Source organism: Apium graveolens, chromosome 10 (genome assembly GCF_009905375.1).
Source record: "Apium graveolens cultivar Ventura chromosome 10, ASM990537v1, whole genome shotgun sequence".
Taxonomy (NCBI): domain Eukaryota; kingdom Viridiplantae; phylum Streptophyta; class Magnoliopsida; order Apiales; family Apiaceae; genus Apium; species Apium graveolens.
In genome coordinates, this window is record NC_133656.1 from 240,186,537 (window position 1) to 240,205,867 (window position 19,331).

At 33.8% G+C, this 19,331-nt stretch overlaps 1 protein-coding gene and 1 pseudogene across 1 annotated transcript; both read left to right on the plus strand.

The window, feature by feature from the left end:
* LOC141689399 (uncharacterized) lies at nucleotides 1-1,003 on the plus strand. Its single transcript, XM_074493674.1, has one exon. The coding sequence runs from the start codon at nucleotides 150-152 to the stop codon at nucleotides 729-731; it is 582 nt and encodes a 193-aa protein (XP_074349775.1). The 5' UTR covers nucleotides 1-149; the 3' UTR covers nucleotides 732-1,003.
* A 15,064-nt stretch (nucleotides 1,004-16,067) lies between these two features.
* On the plus strand, nucleotides 16,068-17,116 carry LOC141692177 (transcription factor ILR3-like; annotated as a pseudogene).
* Nucleotides 17,117-19,331: the final 2,215 nt, after the last annotated feature.

Here is a 19,331-nt window from a genome sequence, read left to right on the forward strand (position 1 = left end):
GTTAATCATATCTCTATCATCACCCACACACAGCGATCGAGACTGAGAGAGTGGGAGAGATCGAGAGAGATTGGGGGAGAGAGAGAGATCGAGAGAGAGTGGGAGAGAGAGAGAGAGAGGAGAGAGATCGAGAGAGAGAGAGGAGAGAGATGGCTTCAAACATATTCACACAATTCAAATACTCAGACAGCTTAACAGTAGTAGGCATCTCAATCTGCACAGCAATCGTCTGCGAAGCCATCTCCTGGCTCTTAATCTACCGAACCACCTCTTACAAATCACTCAAATCCTCAATCGACAAAGCCTCCAAAAAACTCGAAACCATGAAAACCGACCCGACCGCCCCCAAAATCTCGACCAAAAAATCAAAAACCAAAAAAATCGACCGAGTCGAAACGAGTCTCAAAGAGTCGAGTCGCGATTTATCGTTATTCAAGTTCAAATCAGGCGCGGTTGTGGCGCTTGTTTTGTTCGTTGTTTTCGGGTTTCTAAATAATTTGTTTGAAGGCAAAGCGGTTGCGAAATTGCCGTTTGTGCCGATTAAATTAGTGCAGAAAATGAGTCATAGAGGATTGCAGGGAGAGGATTATACGGATTGTTCGATGGCGTTTTTGTATTTCTTGTGTTCGATTAGTATTCGGACGAATTTGCAGAAGTTTTTGGGGTTTTCGCCTCCTCGTGGAGCTGCGGGAGCTGGACTGTTTCCGATGCCTGATGCAAAGACTAATTGAGGTGGATGATGTGAGTGTGTGTTGAATTTGTCTGTTTTTGTTGTCGAGAAGTTGTGGTAGTTTGGTTTGTAGTTTGTGTTGATCGGATTGTAGTTTTGGAATAATTGAATAATGTAGTTAAATTGTTGATGTTATTAGGCTTTAAATGAGCTTCCTGTTGTTAAATTCGAGTAGTTTTGGATTTATCAGTTTCCTTTGCGTTTTTCTGTTGTAATGTTCTTGCTTGCTTCTGACTGACTTGAACTGAAATGTTGTCGATGAGTATAGGTGAAGTATCCATTGTGGTTGTTGATTATTGCAATGTACCTAGTCGATAAGTATAGGTAAAGTATCCATTGTTGTTATGTTTTTGTTGTTGAGAAACTTGCAGCAGTTTGATTCGTAGTATTATAGACTGTGATTGTAGAATTTGTAGTTTTGGATGAATGCAATAGAATTTCTAATGTAGTTGTCGTATTATTGATATTTTCGGGCTTCAAATGAGGTTCGGGTTTAATTGAGTATTTTGCGTTTATCGTTTCCTTTCTCTTTTGTTGGTATTTTTCTTACTTGGTTTTCTGATTGACTTGAATTCAAATGTACTGGGATGATATACCAAAGTTTTTGTGGTCGATTTGTGAAATGTACACCTTGGGTGATATAGCAAGTCAGAGGTTCTTTTGTTAGACGAGGAGGTTTCACAGTAACAGTTTATCTTGCAATCTTATCACTGTAGTTGAAGTGTTGATGGAGAGAAGAAGTCTTCGATTTGCTCAATTTATTTCAGCTGCACAGAGGAATATGTACAGGGTTGGTTCTTGAAAAACTTTGTTCAACGTTTGTATCTCCTATGCTCAGATTAGTTCCCTACTTCTCTTCTTTCTCTATGAATTTCTTATTTCTTAATTAGCAAAAAAAAATCTCTTACTACTTTCGTATCTGGGCAGAGTTATGTTACATATGTGAATATGCAGTTTTAGGATGATTGTCACACCGTTAAATATAGTGTTGTCTTGATATATTAACCTGCATTTCAAGAAATGGTTATTATGCGGCCCTGCAAAGTATGCGAGCATGCTATGTTTTGCAGAGGGAGTGAAAGAGGGTTCTTCTCGACTAGGGTTGTTTGAGAAAGTTAGAGTACATACGCATTATGGCCATTTACAAATCCCCTGTACTTGTACGATGATTATGTAAAATTAGCAAATGTGTTCAATCATTTGAACTTTGAAGGGTCATGGCACATTTAAAAAATATATTTTATACATTTTACAATCGAAGAATAATGAAACTTGTTCTACTTGGTCTCCCTATGCGATTGATGATTTACTGAAGGCGTTTGTTATGCCAGTGAGTTAGACTCTTTAGCTTAAACTTGGTTTTAATAAGAACACTTTATACTGTTACAGAATACTTAATTCATATATGAATATTATTGATAGTACTTAGCTTCCCTAAAATTTTCACAACTTTAAAATTTATACTAGAATATGACCCGTATCTTGCACAAGTTTTTATGTTAATAAATTATAAAATATTATTACTCTAAATTTATAAAAGTAAAATCCAACCATAGATCTATTCAGTAATCAGATTTTATAAAAGAATAAAATCTGATAAAGATTTTTGAACGAGCATGCACTCTCCAAGACTTTTTATTGGTACTCGGTTAAAGATTTCTGATAAGATATCGGTAGAGTTCGGAAAACAGCTTCTGGTTGATTTTTGAACGCGCATACACTGTCCAAAACATTTTATGGGTAGTCGGTTAAAGATTTTTGATAAAATATCGGTGAATTTCTCAATAGAGTTCTTGGTTGATTTATTTTTCCTCATCGCCTCTATAAAGGACTGTGACAACGAAATTGAATGGTTTTCTGGTGTCAATGAATCTGCATGGGTTATATTTATAGGATGACAAACCTGAATTTTTTTATCCTGGATAGGATATAGATTCTGTTTGTAATTATAATCAATATGGGTTAATATTTTAGGCGTATCAACTCCAAAATTCAAAATCAATCCAAATTACAAACAATGTGAAGAATACTACAAGCTGCAATTTCCATCTAGTTGTGGAACATGGTACGGGATGTCGAATGGTGTACTATGTTTGTCAAGGTTAGCGTTGCAACCTGATAGCAAGATATATCTTTGGAATCCTATCATTCAAAAAACTAAAACTCTTCCAGATTCCCCGTTGCACTTTGTTAAGAGATCCAACCTTATCATAAATGGTACGGTAAACATGGCTTTTGAATACATTGCCAGTTATTGCAGGGTAAATTTGGGTTTTGGATATTCCAAGGAGTTGGATGATTTTCAAGTTGTTAAAATTTTGATGTGTCATGAGAGGTTGATAGAGTGGTCAATCATTGTTGATGTTTATAGTCTTGGCTCTAATTCATGGGAGACTGTCCGATTTAACGATGATGATCTCTCTCGCTATGAGTTGAGAAATAATTCCGTGTTTGTAAATAGTTCTGCATATTGGCTAGGGAAGAAACAAAGTGACAGGGAAGCAGTTTTCCGTTTTAATTTGAAGAGCAAAAATATTTCAGAGATCAAGTTACCCGAAGAGTGTTCCTCGGGGAATATTTATATTCAAGCATACGGTAAATCACTTTCTCTTTTTGATTTTAACTGCAAGTCGGATATGCTTGAGCTGTGGATACTTACAAAAACGGGGAACGAGTATGTGGTTTGGAATAGGAAAATGAGTATTAATCTTCAAGGAGTATACGATTGGTTGCCGATGGGTTTTAGGAACAACGGTGAGATAATACTAAGAAAAAAGAATGCGAATAGGAAAATGAATTAGCTGTACATTCTGATCAACTGTATCAAGCTTCAGATTAACAGTACATGAGCATAATCCACAAGTACATCTAGGCTTAGTGGACAGACAATCAAGTTCATCATTAATTGTCCGAAACTTGGTAAAATAAGACGATATAGACAAAGAGCCTTGAGTGAGATGAGCTAATTCTTTCTTCAGATGAAAAAGTTTGGGTACATTGCTCTGAGAATATCGCACTTCAAGATCAAGCCAGATCTCACGAGCAGATTGAATATAGATTATACTGTTTCGTATTTCCGTTGAGACTGAATTTAAGATCCATGAAGTTATCATATTATTACATCTCATCCAATGAATCATTAATGGAGAATCTATAGCAGGCTTAAGATATGATCCATCAATAAATCCTGATTTTAGTTTTGAGGATAATGCAATTTCCATGGATCTACGCCATTGATTATAGTTACCTTCATTCAGCACAACAGTTGTAACAAGCATACCAGGATTATCAGATGGATGCAAATAATATGGATGATTAGCATCTAAGGTGTTCGATAAAACACCTGAACCAAGCGTTGATGTTGAAGATGATGCAATCGTTGCCATGAACAAACAGTTTTGAAGATAAGAAGATTTCAATCAGCTAAAATTATACTCTGCTATAAGAGAGAACACTAAAGACTTACAGATCTGTAGAGCTCAAGAAAACAACAATGATGATCAATCGTTAACAGTTCTCGTAACTTTAAGATCAACCCGTACACTGTAGAATCGCTGATTAGGCTCTGATACCATGTTACAAACTGAGCTCATTTCATCAAGTATGCAACTGCTTGATTATGATTAATTCAATAAGCAGAACAAAGATAAACATACACAGAAAGTGAGAGAGAGAGAGTGAAGGAGAGAGAGAGAGAAATAAAGCAAATAGTTTTTCTAACAATTAATTTGAAGAATACACTCTGATGGTAATTTGTACAAAGTTTGTTACAAAAGTCAAAGTCACTGTTGTCTAGCTGGCTGAGCTGAGTTGGCAGTCAACCCTTCTTTAACAGTCTCGTATAATAATGAGAACAGGGTGGTGAGGGAATTTGCTGATTTGGAAAAGTTACGGCCTTTTAAACGTATCGACATCTATAAGAAGTTACATGTGCCGACGTTTTCTACTTTTGTGGAGAGGTTGCTTTTACTTGATGATGCGAGTTTGGGTTTACTTGGTGATGCTGATGCAAGTGACATGCCGGAAAAATCAAGAAGAGAGGCGAAAGTAATCTTTAAAGAGTCATGTTTTGCTTGTTATAGTTGACCCTTTGGATGTATGATTGGTCTGTGTTTGAAAATCACTATCTATGTTTGAACTTGTTTAATCATATGACAGACAAGTTTATTAATCTTTAAATCGTTTTGTTTTGCTTGTTTTAGTTAAGTCTTTGGATGTGTATTGATCTTTGTGTTCTGTTTTGCTCGTTTTAGTTGAATCTTTCGATGTACGAAACGAAGAAATAACATGCAGATAATACTGAGAAGAAGATGAAAAAATGTTGTCTTGGTCTCGTATAATTACGAGCTTAGGGTCATGGCGACGAGGTTGTTATGGTCCTTTTGTAATTCACAGGGGATAGAATTCGAAAATCTGTGGGGAATGGGACAGGAATATGCAAAGTGTTATCTCGTTATCCTGACCAGAAGGATGTAGCACAAGTTCCTTTATGTTTTTTAGTTATATAGTTATTCCTGTGTCTGCGTGGGAGTATAACTTTTGAGAGCAGTAATGTGGGGATATAAACAATCCACGCGGCTACGAGCAATCTCTGGCTTGAAATTATAACGGGTTGGGGATGCGTTTTAACGACCTAAAATTAAACAAAACAAAGAACGAACTTACTGCAACTGAAAAACTTTGAAGAGGACAAAAATAACTATCCGCAATTCGAGACCAACAATAAAATATTACATAAACGAAAGAAACAAATAAGAATGACTTAGTACCTCAATAACATGGCCCGCCGAGTATCTCTAGAAACTCATCTTCTTATGCGCACATCAGCTTTTATGTTACAAAATGAGCATTTGCTCATAGAATCTGTCTCATACATATATATTTATATAATTTCAATACTAATTTTCTACATTTTGTATTCGAGTCTCATGATCTAGGGTTTTGTGAGATATTTTTAGATACACACCTATATATATATATGTTAAGTATTTATTTATCATATTTAATGGCATCAAAAAATTTCTCCATTTATATTTAATGAGGTATCAAGAAAAAAGTCTACATGAGAGAGAAGCTTGGGAAGAAGAAAGAGAAACATGATAAAAAAAATTAAGGAGAAACTTGAGCAGTGAGAATAATGAGAGAAATATCATGGCACAAGTGGTTGTAAAAGAAATTTTGTTTTATAAGTGTGAGTGATTATGTGCACCAGGAGAGAAGTGCTCCAGCAAACAAAAATGACGTTGATAAGAAATGCATCAACAAAAATTGTTTTTGATGAGAAGTGCATCAAACTTGATAGTGGTGAGAAGTGCATCACAAAATGAAGAGATAGTGGTGAGAAGTGCATCACAAAAAATGAAGAGAAGTGATTTATAAATTTAAGATTAAGGGGGTGATTGTTGGAATAATCTTAAATTTAGTTATTAATTATTTGGGTTATTTATTTAAGTTATGTTTTAAATAAGATGTGTTTTGTTTTATCTGTATCAAGACTAGGTCAGCTGTCACGCAGTATTAGGAGTATTTGAATAAGTCTGGAGTGATGGAGATAATGTTCAGCTCTGTTAGTTAGTTTTATCACTTCTATATATTTTGTAAGGCGTAGCATGAAAAAACTATCAGTTTCAATATATTGACAAAATGAGCATTTGCTCACAGAAACTGTCTCATACTTATATATTTATATAGTTTCAGAATTAATTTTCTACAGTTATTACTCTTTTCAAACACTTAACAGTAGTTGTTTGACTGAGAAAGACAAGGATGATATCTTAAACTGGGGAGTTCCTAACAAGATTGACATAATTGCTTTGTCATTTGTACGCAAAGGTTCTGACCTTAAAGAGGTTAGGAAATTGCTCGGTGAACATGGCAAGACTATTGTGCTGATGTCAAAGGTATGACCCAAGCTACGATTATGTCTTTTTTTATATTTATGATTTTTTACCAAGTACTAATTGGCATTTGGCATCTGTTTTGGTGACTCTTGTAGGTTGAGAATCAAGAAGCCTGTGGTGACAGCAACTCAGATGTCAGAGTCAATGACCAAATCCCCACGACCTACTCGAGCTGAAGCAACCGATGTTGCCAATGCAGTTATTGATGGAACTGATTGTGTGATGCTTAGTGGTGAAACAGCTGCTGGATATTACCCAGAACTTGCTGTTCAAACAATGGCTAATATTTGCTTAGAGGCCGAGAACTCCCTGGATTACAGTGACATTTTAAAAAGGGTCATGGAAACTGCAGCAAAGCCCATGACTCCTTTAGGGAGTTTGGCTAGTTCTGCTGTGCACACTGCGACTTCCTCACAGGCAGTTCTGCAGAAGTTTTGAGGCTGATATTTGACTTGAATTGCTGTCATGTATGTTAAATTACTTGTTTTGATCTGTTGCATATGTTCCTGATACGCAAAATGTATTTGCTTTTATCTATTGAATCTGTTCCTGATATGCAGAATGTATTTGCTTGTGAATGTTTAGGCCTGAATTTCTTCTAAAAAGTAATTTCAAACTTTACAGTTAATTAAAAGATATCATCACAATGTGCTGCAAAATGCAAATGATCTTTACCAGTTATTAACAGAGATTCAACCATCACCATACAAAACTCGAAATTTTATAGATAAACCATGAAGAAAATAACTGCAGAAATTTGTACAAATAAGTATATTTTTTAAGAAAATTTCAGAATTATCAAGATTCGAACTCAGAATTTGAGACTAAAAAAAAAATCTTTTCTTTTTGTGATATCTAGTCACATGTGAACAATGTAAATAAACCATGTGTGCTTATTCAAATGAGGAATGCTATATTCTTTTGAAATTTATTTTCAAACAATACATGACAAATTTCAATTTCAGTGCATAATGCATACACCAACTCTATTTATCTATCAAGGAGACTCTTTGAAAATTCTTTTTACTAATTTTTCTGCTGGAGAATGATGCAGAGGCAGTCCAATTGGGGACCCACAAGTTTACAATTCCCTCCCAGAGAAGATTTCATGCTTTGGCAATGGTGAAGACAACCCTGGGGTCCACCGTACTTTGAACATGGTCCCACATCCATCACCCAAGGAGACAGTTGAGCATTTACAAGTCCTGCGTCACCTAAAAATCGAACAAAAATTAAAACCGAAATCAAAATCGTTTTAAAAAAATCATACATTACATCAACATATAATGAGTACAATCGAACAAAAATCAAATCGAAATTGAAATCGTAAAAAAAGTTATAAAATAGATTACAAATGAAAATTATGAATTATGATCAGTGATCCTGATAAATTATGATTTCCGATTTCTGATAATCGACGACACTAATCAAAATTGACGTGAAATTTTTCACAGCATATAATTTGTCAACTATCGTATCTTAAAAATGAGTTGTCAAGAAATATATACGAGATTACAATTTTAACCTGGAGATAAAAGAGTTCCCGAATTGAAGATCAAAACAATACAAAAGAAAATTAAGAACGAGTTATTTGAAGATACAGAGATGCTCTTTCCGGCCATTATATCAACTTTCCGGTATGATATATATTATACTTATAGTCAAAAGTTAGCAGTAAATTTGTTTACGTTGTATATATTGCAATTTGCATTATATCTTTTATTTCCCTTTTGGATTATTCTGAATTTTCAAAAAAAGAAGTTTACTTACTTTTTAGTAATAGAAATAATCTTTTTTTATGAGAAGTTTTCTTTCCTAATATATGAATATGTGAGTTTTTATCCCAAAATTACTTTTTCTGAAAATTATATTATATTTAGAGAAATTATCAAAAATATCACTTATTATAAGTTTATTTGTGATTTTACTGTTTTTTGAAAATTATTGGAAAAACGATTCGCAAGCACACATGCAACTTCTTTTACGTTTTTTTTAAAAATGCCTGAATTTTTTTTCGTTGCATTTGAGATTGCATCAGGTTACATTTGAGGTTGTAACTATTTGCAAAATCGTAATTCTGCAAAAAAAAAATTAAAATCTTATTTTTACAATTTAAAATTCAAAAAAATCGTATTTTTTAAAAAAAACTTAAAAAACTTAAACCCTGATAAATACTGCGACTATCACAGGGACAAGGGGCATAACACCGATGAGTGCTATCACCTCAAAAAGCTCATTGAGCGTATGATCAAAGACGGCGAACTTAATCAATTTGTCCGAGATCTGAGAGATAGGCTGGGGCCGAAGGAGAATCAGGAGGAGGAGATGGAGGCCGAGGAGCCAGAGCGAAGGGATAGAATAAGGAGCGAAGTAAAAACTATATTCAGGGGCAGCATCCTGGACAAGGATAGTAAGACAGCCAAGAAGAAATATGTCCGACCAGTGTATAATCAATATCAGTTTGATTAGGTGAAGCCCCATATGCCCATGACCTTTAGCACAGAGGACTATGATGATGTCATTCGCCCACACGAGGACCCTCTTATCATCAATCCTATCATCGGTCAGAATAAAATATGGAAGGTGATGGTAGATACAGGAAGTTCGGCCAACACATTGTTCCACAAAACCTACTGCAAGATGAACTTGGACGGAGAACAGTTAGAGCCCTGCAATGAGGCTCCCCTTTACGCCATTGGAGGACATCCATTCAGTTTGAAGGAACAATCACTCTCCCAGTCCTCCTGGGCAAACTTCCATATACTGTTGAGAAGCCAGTGAAGTTCTACGTAGTTCGGATCGAAAGCCCGCACAATGCAATATTTGGGAGGCCCTTCTTGTCAACATTTGAAGCGGTGGAGTCTATACCCCATCTTAAGCTCAAGTTCCTAACTGAGAAAGGGGTAGGGGAAATGAGAGGAGATCGGATAACCGCCCGAATCATAATGCTGGAGGATCTCGAGAAGGATCAGGAGTACGACGGGTCGGACGGAACTGGAAAGAGAAAGCGGGCTGTATCCGAGCACAGTGGAAGTCGAGAGACATTAAATATTGAGTTGGAGAAATTTGGGGCGGATCTCTCGAGCCCGATAGCCGAACCCGCAGTGGAAACCGAAGAAGTGGAGTTGTATGCAGGCCATTCGGGAAAGATAGTTTGGATTGGGAAAAATATGGGCGCTAAGGAGAAATTGGGGGTTTTTCAAAAAAAATACACGTGGCACTCTGTGTTTGGATTTGCATGTTGAACTTTTATTAAGTTGTTCTTTAAAAATGAAAAGTAAATGATCAATTTCTCTAAAAAAATGTGTAAATGATCATTTTATTCTAGGCATTTTTTTATTGGACGTTATGAAAACAAGAGTAAAATGCATGTATAAATATTTTCATCTTCTTTTTTAAAAAAAAGTGTAAAATTTATATATTTTTCCGAGATATATTTTGTAACTTATTATTGTCAAAATTATGTAAATACCATATCCAAATTTCAAAATAAGATGTAATTAGAGATTTCTCTTGTTTGTTCTTGAAGAAATTTTTTACCCTTTGTTCTTGAAGAATTGTAATAGAGAGATGTTGGCTTATTAAATAAAGGCACATTATTTTGCATCATTTACTACTTATTTATGTCTATAGTGGATATTCAAGCATGTAGCCGAATAACATAAGCATCATCACAAACTGGAGTACAATTATGAACAAATGGGATGAATCCTTTTATTACTATAGTATTTAAGTTCTTTGTTCATCTGAACAAAGAAACAAAGCACCGGTAGACACAAAACGAGTCACTCTGTGCAGAGATGATGGAGATGTATATACAAAAATACAAATTTCAATTGCAGAGAGGCTAGACTTGTACCGAACTTGTAAAACCACATCTACAGAGTCAGCACAAGGTAAGACTATGTTTAAATAAGTTTAAGCATCACAGGCATTTGTTATTGAACCTAAGAACTACAGGTCAGAAACCTTCATCTTCAGAATTCAACCTTCTGCGTAAGGTTGTTAGGTCAACCAAGTGCCGCATTGTTGGTCTGCCATGTGGACAGTTCCACGGAGACTTTAGGTCAGCCAAATGTTTAGTTATCTGAAAAGTGCATGGATTTACAAACATATAAATGCATATAACAACTAATTGCTGCTTGCTGTGTAAGGATTGCCTTTTGTAATTGAAACAAATTTAAAAAACGAATTAAATGTAGTACAATTACAATCATCACCTTTTGCATCTCAATTCTAGAAAGTGAAACTCCAACCATAATTTATGATATACAGGCACGTGAAGCTAGCATTGAACGAACTCTTGGTGGACATACTGAATCAGCAGTCTCCGTCCTGTAACTACCAGTCATCGAACATTCACCTTGACTATCGGCAAGAAAAGAGATCAGCTCCAGAATGACAAATAATTTTTAAATGCACATAAAAATTATTTTAAACAAATATCACAAAGCCTGTGTGTGCCTATACATACACTGTTTGCATATGTTTATAGAGGAGGGGAACAAATGGAAGGAAGAGAAACCCTAGCTGTGATTGTTTCTAAATAGCTTAGCAAAAAAATAAATCAAATGCCGGTCCAGTCTTGTCTGTGTTGACTGGTGTCTGCAAGTGTGGTGACTGGTGACTCGACCCTAAGGAGAAATAAATCAAGGTCTAGTCAGGCACATCTTAGGATGTGCTCTTATCACAAATATATTTTTGGTAATTAATGTGCTCTAATTAATGGTTATAAAGACAACAATGACCCGAAAAAAAGTTATAACAAGGGAAGGCTGAAAGAAAATAACAACACTCTTGCAGGGCAATAGGTGGACTGTGGACATATTGTTATAATAGTTTCACATCCATTTGCTTTAATAGTTTCTAATTCTAAAGAATCAGGTCAGGTTAGATTATCAAGGCAATTATCTGGAAATTTACCCCTTGCGCTAGGAAGTATTAAGCAAACATGACGCCCTACTGATAATTTCTAACAATGGAAAGTAGACCTAAAACTCCCTGGAACCATGCAAAGGATTACTATTGGTTCACCAAACACATTATGTCAACATACTAAAAGGAACAGCTCTTAGTTTATAATTGTTTCCCTAAAGGAGCATGCAAGTCCTCTTCCAAAGCATATCAATTTTTCCTAAAAAGTGTTAAAGATAGTTCATACCAGAACCTGTTAAAAACCACCTCGATATTTAAACCAAAAAAATATCATCACGGTCGAAGAGAAAAACCAAAAGAAAGAAAAAGATACACTTATGTTTGGACCAGATATTTAAACGACAATCAAATTATGTGTTAACAGGTTCTATTAATTAATAAGACAAATATGCCCTTGAAAGACATAATCAGTAACATACATACTTAATTATCCCGTGTCTGCCCTCAAGTAACTTTAAATGGCAAAATATACGTTAATGAGTCGCCACCAGTATGCAAACCTGTAGTGAGTTGAATGCATGCAGTTATTCAGCAGAGAGCAGAGATGGACATCAACCAATATGAAAAAGGTAGTACAGAATGAAGTCTTAATATGCCTAGTACATAAGAAACAAGGAGTATAAACATGACGCCCTACTATTCCCTAAAAGAACAGAGTGACCTGAGGGCCTCCCCTAAAGCCAAATGTCGTCAACAATTGAAGATCATGAAACTCTGCTAATATTGAAGTATGATGCCTAAGTGCCAAAACCTACAAGATAATACCACCATCAATCATATACATTCAAAAAAAATACATCAAATAGGTTCTAAAACACATGTGTATACAGTTAACCTGTATTGATTAATACAGTTAACCTTCATGGTCCCTCAATCAAAATAGTTTTACTAATTGATAGAGGTTATCAATTTGCCTAATTATAGTTCAACCAACAAAATGTATTATACAGCATAATCAAGGTTATTATTAAATATATCATAACTGGATCGACAAATTGATGTTTTTTTCATAATCGGAGTTGTTAAGTAATCAAATACTAAATCTCCTCATTCTACTATATTTAGTTCAGAGCAAGGAGTAATACATTAAAATAAAACATCCTTAAGCCACAACAGAACTCGTAAATTTTCAATAATTCAGAAAACCATAAAAACATTACAAAAACATATAAAATCAATTAGAAATGCTAATAAGAGGAACAAATGGCATCGAGTAACAGGGTTACGGGCCCCAAAATTTGTTCCCAGATACGGCAGTCTGCCATTATGTTTACATGAATCCAGATAGGTTCATCTTATTTGAATGTGCTATAACCAATCAAGAAACTCCACAAGGTTCGTATTATTCAATCAAGTCTATTAATGAGTCCAGTGAGACAGGTATCAACTTATTGATACTATAAAAACAAACATAACATTATATTAATATTACGTAAACTAACATTGCTAATAGGAACTAAAAGTATTTTGTAAACTAGCAATGCTAATACAACTAAAAATATTACATAAACTAACAATGCTAATATGATTAGATATATTACATGAACTGACATAAATTGAGGTAGACTAACAATGCCAATAAGACAAAAAATGCTAATACGACTAAAAATATTACGTTAACTAACCATGCTTACAAGACTAAGACATGCCTTGAAGTTCTTTGGTAAATGCCGCAACCTTTATCGAAAACTTGAAACGACTCTTCGCAGTAATCTTTCAAGGAAGCATGTTGTCTGTACTAAGGTTCCTAACAATGGCAACAAGTGTTGGCATGGCCAGCTCCAATGAGTATAAACACAATGATATTAGAAATTGTATTTTCAACTACTGTCTAGTTCAGTGCGCAAGCACACACACATACATGATAGCAAATTTGTAGCATATAGAAGCTGAAAAAAAATTGCAGCAACCTAAATCTAAAGTCAGCATCTTAATTTTTTTCTCAAAGAATAGATTGTAGTAAATTTGGTTCATAACTATCGGTGCATGACATAAAAATAATAATAAGGACCAAGTCGCAGACTTAGCTTCAGGCCGGTAAGACCAATTTATCACATGCTGTTAAAGAGTCAACCAATACTTTTAGACATAAAAGCTTACATTCGATTAAGAGACAAGCTTTCCATATTCTTTGCAGATGTGACGGAATTATTTGCCTTGCACCGTGACAGTAGGCCGTCTTTTCTTCTTTTATCAACAAACCTGACCGATTAAAAGGTCAAGAGAGTAGCCACTGCTTCATTTTTCGTCCTAGTTTCAACTGTCAAATTCCCTAAAAAACAAAATGAACTGAGTGCCTCCATCCTAAAGCCAAACGTCATCAACGACTGAATATCGTAAAAGTCGGCTAATTTTGACGTATGATGCCTATGCGCGAAAACCTAAGAAATAGTAAAACACAAAACACTGTATCAACTATACATAACCGAGAAGCACCTTCAATCAGATTATAAAAAAAACAAGACATCAAATAAACTATGAATTTAAAGGCAGGCAGCTGAATCTCTACAAATAATAGGCTCGCGCACAAAATTCTTTACTACGTAACTAATAGTGATTATTAATTTGCCTCATATAATCAAATTACACAAAATGGCTAAAAGTCATCAATAAATACAATATAATTGGATTGACAAAATGTAATACTAAATCGAGGATATCAAAGAATCAAGTTATCGAGAATCTACTACATTTAGTTCTAAATCAATCAATTTACTAACAAGATCACGCAAAAAACTGAAAAAAGCAGTCATAAACCCCAATAAAACTCGTCAATTTTCAATAATAAAGACAAACATGATAATATTACATAAAACACGTACAAACTACTAGAGCTAACAAGACTAACTAATTACACATACACATATGCGTATGTATAGATGGGTCAACTAAATGTGTCACTCAATCGAGGGCATTGACGTATCGAGTAATGCTAGTAATGCTAATAACACCACCAACACATCACATATGACTTAAATCGAGGCTAACAATTCGAGTATCAAATTATGGATAACAAAGACAAACTAAACAAAATCACATAAACATGTAAAACTAGTAATGCTAATAACACCACCAACACATCACATATGACTTAAATCGAAGCTAACAATTCGAGTATCAAATTATGGATAACAAAGACAAACTAAACAAAATCACATAAACACGCAAAACTAGTAATGCTAATAACACCACCAACACATCACATATGACTTAAATCGAGGCTAAAAATATGAGTATCAAATTATGGATAACAAAGACAAACTAAACAAAATCACATAAACACGCAAAACTAGTAATGCTAATAACACCACCAACACATCACATATGACTTAAATCGAGGCTAAAAATATGAGTATCAAATTATGGATAACAAAGACAAACTAAACAAAATCACATAAACACGCAAAACTAGTAATGCTAGTAACTAGGGCTGAGCAGAAAACCGAAAAAATCTGAATCCGAAACCGAAACCGTTAAAAACCGTTAAAAACCGAACCGTAAAAATCCGATCCGAAACCGAAACCGCAAAAATAAAAACCGAAACCGATTATTCGGGTTCGGTTATAGGTGAAAACCGAACCATAAAAATCCGATCCGAACCGATAATTAAAAATAAATAAATAAATTATATTTAATATATATGTTTTAAAAATTAATAAATACATATAATTTTTAACAGAAATTAATAATTTTTAACAGAACACGGGTTGGTCTACTTGTGTTGAAAATAGCATGGATTGGGCTCTGATTTCTAAACACGGGCTTCATCCTTACTTAGGCCTTCAACTAGGGTCTCTCAAACATATATGATGATACTTGTAGATTACAGCGTAAGACAACTGAAAATGTGTCTGATAATTGAACTAAGTGGCGTATCTTGTAAAAATTAATTGTGTGGAAGTTTTCTTTTGTAGAGTTTAAGTCTAACACACCTGAAACGATTTTGAGTTTTTATTTTAACTCTCAGTTTTATAAACTATGTTGATCTTTAACTGTTTTCCTCATGGCATGTGTAAGAATAATTAGTTTATCATGGGTCATATAAGGTCATGGTCTGAAACCAAGTTTCTATAACCAGAAATTGATTTACGAAAGAAACCATCTGATAGTGAGAACTGAGAACTCACTACAAGAAAAACGGCTAAATACAACCGGTAAAAAAACGGTTGTATTTAGCTAAATATAACTGAATCCGGTTGTATTTAGCTAAATACAACCGGTTTTTGGACCGGTTGTAAATGCTCGAGTAATATTTAGTAAGGCGGTTGTATTTATACTAAATACGACCGCTTAAATACAACCGCATAAATACAACCGCTTAAATACAACCGTATTCAGTCAAATTTAATTTTTCAATTCAAATTTGAAAATCCCCCAAAAATTTGAATTTTTGTAAAAATTCAAAACGCCCGCCTAAAATATAAACTCGACCGTATATGGTAGAAGATATGGTTCTAAATTCGACCGTATATGATTAAAAATAATGTTCTAAATTTGACCGAATGCGGTAGAATTAAGAAGCATCAGTTTTTTTTAAAAAAAAGCTCGCCGGAAAATTCTCAGATTCCGGTGAGCTTCAAAAATTCCGGCAACCAAAAATTTATAAAATGTAAATGTTCCCAGGATTAAACCCCACCACCACGGTGAGCCTAATATGTTAGTCAGAATGCAAAACGAAGATGCAGGGATTTTATAAAACTAATCAAACATCGACCATGAAACTTGCAAACCCCCATTTCTCGATACTTATTCGATAACGGATTTCTTCCGAGAAAGCTGAGGGTACTACCATTGTACTTGCCAGTAGTAAACACAAAAGTGAGGGACATGATTAGAGAGGCCTCCTCCATGGAGGAAGAACCCGTCAATCCTTGGGCTCGACCCACAATCTGAGAATCAGGTGCGTTATATTAGTTTAGGTTCCAAGAATTAAGTTCTATTCTGGAGCCCGGAAGACCGCCCAAAATGGACAAGTGCGTTATATTGAGGGATGCTGTAAGAATGGTAAATCAGTTGAGGGATGAAGCTAAGAAACTGAAGGAGTCACATGAAGATTTACAGGATAAGATAAATGAACTAAAGGTATGCTAGTTTACATCCTTCTTCACCTCTATATGATAATAAAAGTCCTCCCTCTTGTAGAAATAATCTGGATGTGTTGATTTTTTTTTGAAAATAACAATTGCGAGTACATCATATTTGTACCCTGACTGTAACTGACCTCACTTGTGTAGGCTGAGAAGAAGGAACTTAGAGACGAGAAGTAGAAACTGAAGGTAGAGAAAGAGAAACTTGAACAGCAACTAAAAGGCTTGCACCCTCAGCCAGGCTTCTTACCTTCTCCAGTCCCTTCTCCATATCCAGGCCCTGGCCAATTTTTTGGAGGCAAGATGGTGCCCTTTATGGGTTATCCTGGAGTTCCCATATGGCAATTCACACCCCCTGCTGCAGTGGACACAACACAGGATCATGTACTCCATTCTCCAGTTGCCTAAGTTTTCAGGGAGAGAGGGGGAGGGGGGAGGTGGACGGCGGTAGCAGGGAGGACAGGGGGTGGGGGTTGGGTGGTTTTAAGTTAAAATAATATTGTTTTTTAGTTTGTTTATAAAATATAAGATCAACCGTTGGATTACTTTTTAGCACTTAAATTTGGCACGTTGTATCTGAATGACACGGATCACTGACGTGGCGAGACTAAATACGACCGCAGTCAGTTGAGTTTAGGAATGTCGATTTATAAATTCACTTCACATATTACATATTTTATGTTATGAAAATTAAGATCCGGATAATTTCTATGAAAAAATATTGTAATTTGTTAAACTGTTTCTTAATATATTTTAATTTTATAATTTATTTTAATAACTCATTATTTTAATAAAAAATTTGAAATTGTGAATTTGATCAATTTGATCGGTATTAGACTAACACTAAGTAAGAAGTAATGGTCAAAATACTAGTTGACCGTTAAAATAGCAAACCAAATAGATTTATATTTTACTAAATTTTTTTCATATCACAAAAATATATAGATATTGACATTTGTAAGATTGGATCATTCATAATTTTTTTTAAAAAAAATCGAAACATCGGTATAGAACTAAACACTAGTAAGAAATACTGATCAAACTACTAGTTGAATGTTAAAATAGCAAACTAAATACATTTATATTTTTCCAAACTTTTTACCATATCACTAAAATATATAGATAATGACATCTATATGTTGGATCATTCATAAATATTTTTTCAAAAATCGAAACATCGGTATGGGATTAAACACTAGTAAGAAGTACTAGTCAAACTACTAGTTGACTGTTAAAATAGCAAATCAAATACATTTATTTTTTTCAAATTTTTTTATCATATCACAAAATATATAGATCTTGACATCTGTAAGGTTAGATCATTCATAAACATTTTTTAAAAAATTGAAACATTAGTAGGGGACTAGACACTAGTAAGTAGTACTGGTCAAAGTACTAGTTGACTGTTAAAATATCAAACCAAATACATTTATTTTTTTCTAATTTTTTATCATATCACTAAAATATATAGATCTTGACATCTGTAAGGTTTGATCATTCATAAACGTTTTAAAAAAAATCGAAACATTAGTATGAGACGAGACACTAGTAAGTAGTACTGGTCAAAGTACTAGTTGACTGTTAAAATAGGAAACCAAATGCATTATTTTTTTTTAAAATTTTTTAACATATCACTAAAATATATAGATATTGACATCCTTATGGTTGGATCATTCATAAATATTTTTTAAAAAATCGAAACATCGGTATGGGACTGAACACTATTAAGAAGTACTGGTCAAACTACTAGTTGACTATTAAAATAGCAAAACAAATACATTTATTTTTTTCTAATTTTTTTATCATATCACTAAAATATATAGATATTGACATCCTTACGGTTGAATCATTCATAAATATTTTTTAAAAAATCGAAACATCACTATGGAACTAAACACTATTAAGAAATACCGGTCAAACTACTAGTTGATTGTTAAAAAAGGAAACCAAATACATTTATTTTTTTCTAAATTTTTTATCATATCACTAAAATATATAGATTTTGACATATGTAAGATTGGATCATTATTAAATATTTTTAAAAAAATTGAAACATCAGTATGAAACTAAACACTAGTAAGAAGTACTGGTCAAAGTACTAGTTCACTTTTAAAATAGCAAACCAAATGCATTTACTTTTTTCTAAAATTTTTATCATATCACTAAAATATATAGATATTGACATCCTTACGGTTGGATCATTCATAAATATTTTTTCAAAAATCGAAACATCGGTATGGGATTAAACACTAGTAAGAAGTACTAGTCAAACTACTAGTTGACTGTTAAAATAGCAAATCAAATACATTTATTTTTTTCAAATTTTTTTATCATATCACAAAATATATAGATCTTGACATCTGTAAGATAGATCATTCATAAACATTTTTTAAAAAATTGAAACATTAATAGGGGACTAGACACTAGTAAGTAGTACTGGTCAAAGTACTAGTTGACTGTTAAAATACCATACCAAATACATTTATTTTTTTCTAATTTTTTATCATATCACTAAAATATATAGATCTTGACATCTGTAAGGTTTGATCATTCATAAATATTTTAAAAAAAATCGAAACATTAGTATGAGACGAGACACTAGTAAATAGTACTGGTCAAAGTACTAGTTGACTGTTAAAATAGGAAACCAAATGCATTATTTTTTTTAAAATTTTTTAA

What these genes read in the sequence shown, in the direction of transcription:
- LOC141689399 (XM_074493674.1), top strand. Translation starts at nt 150, where the DNA reads ATGGCTTCAAACATATTCACACAATTCAAATACTCAGACAGCTTAACA.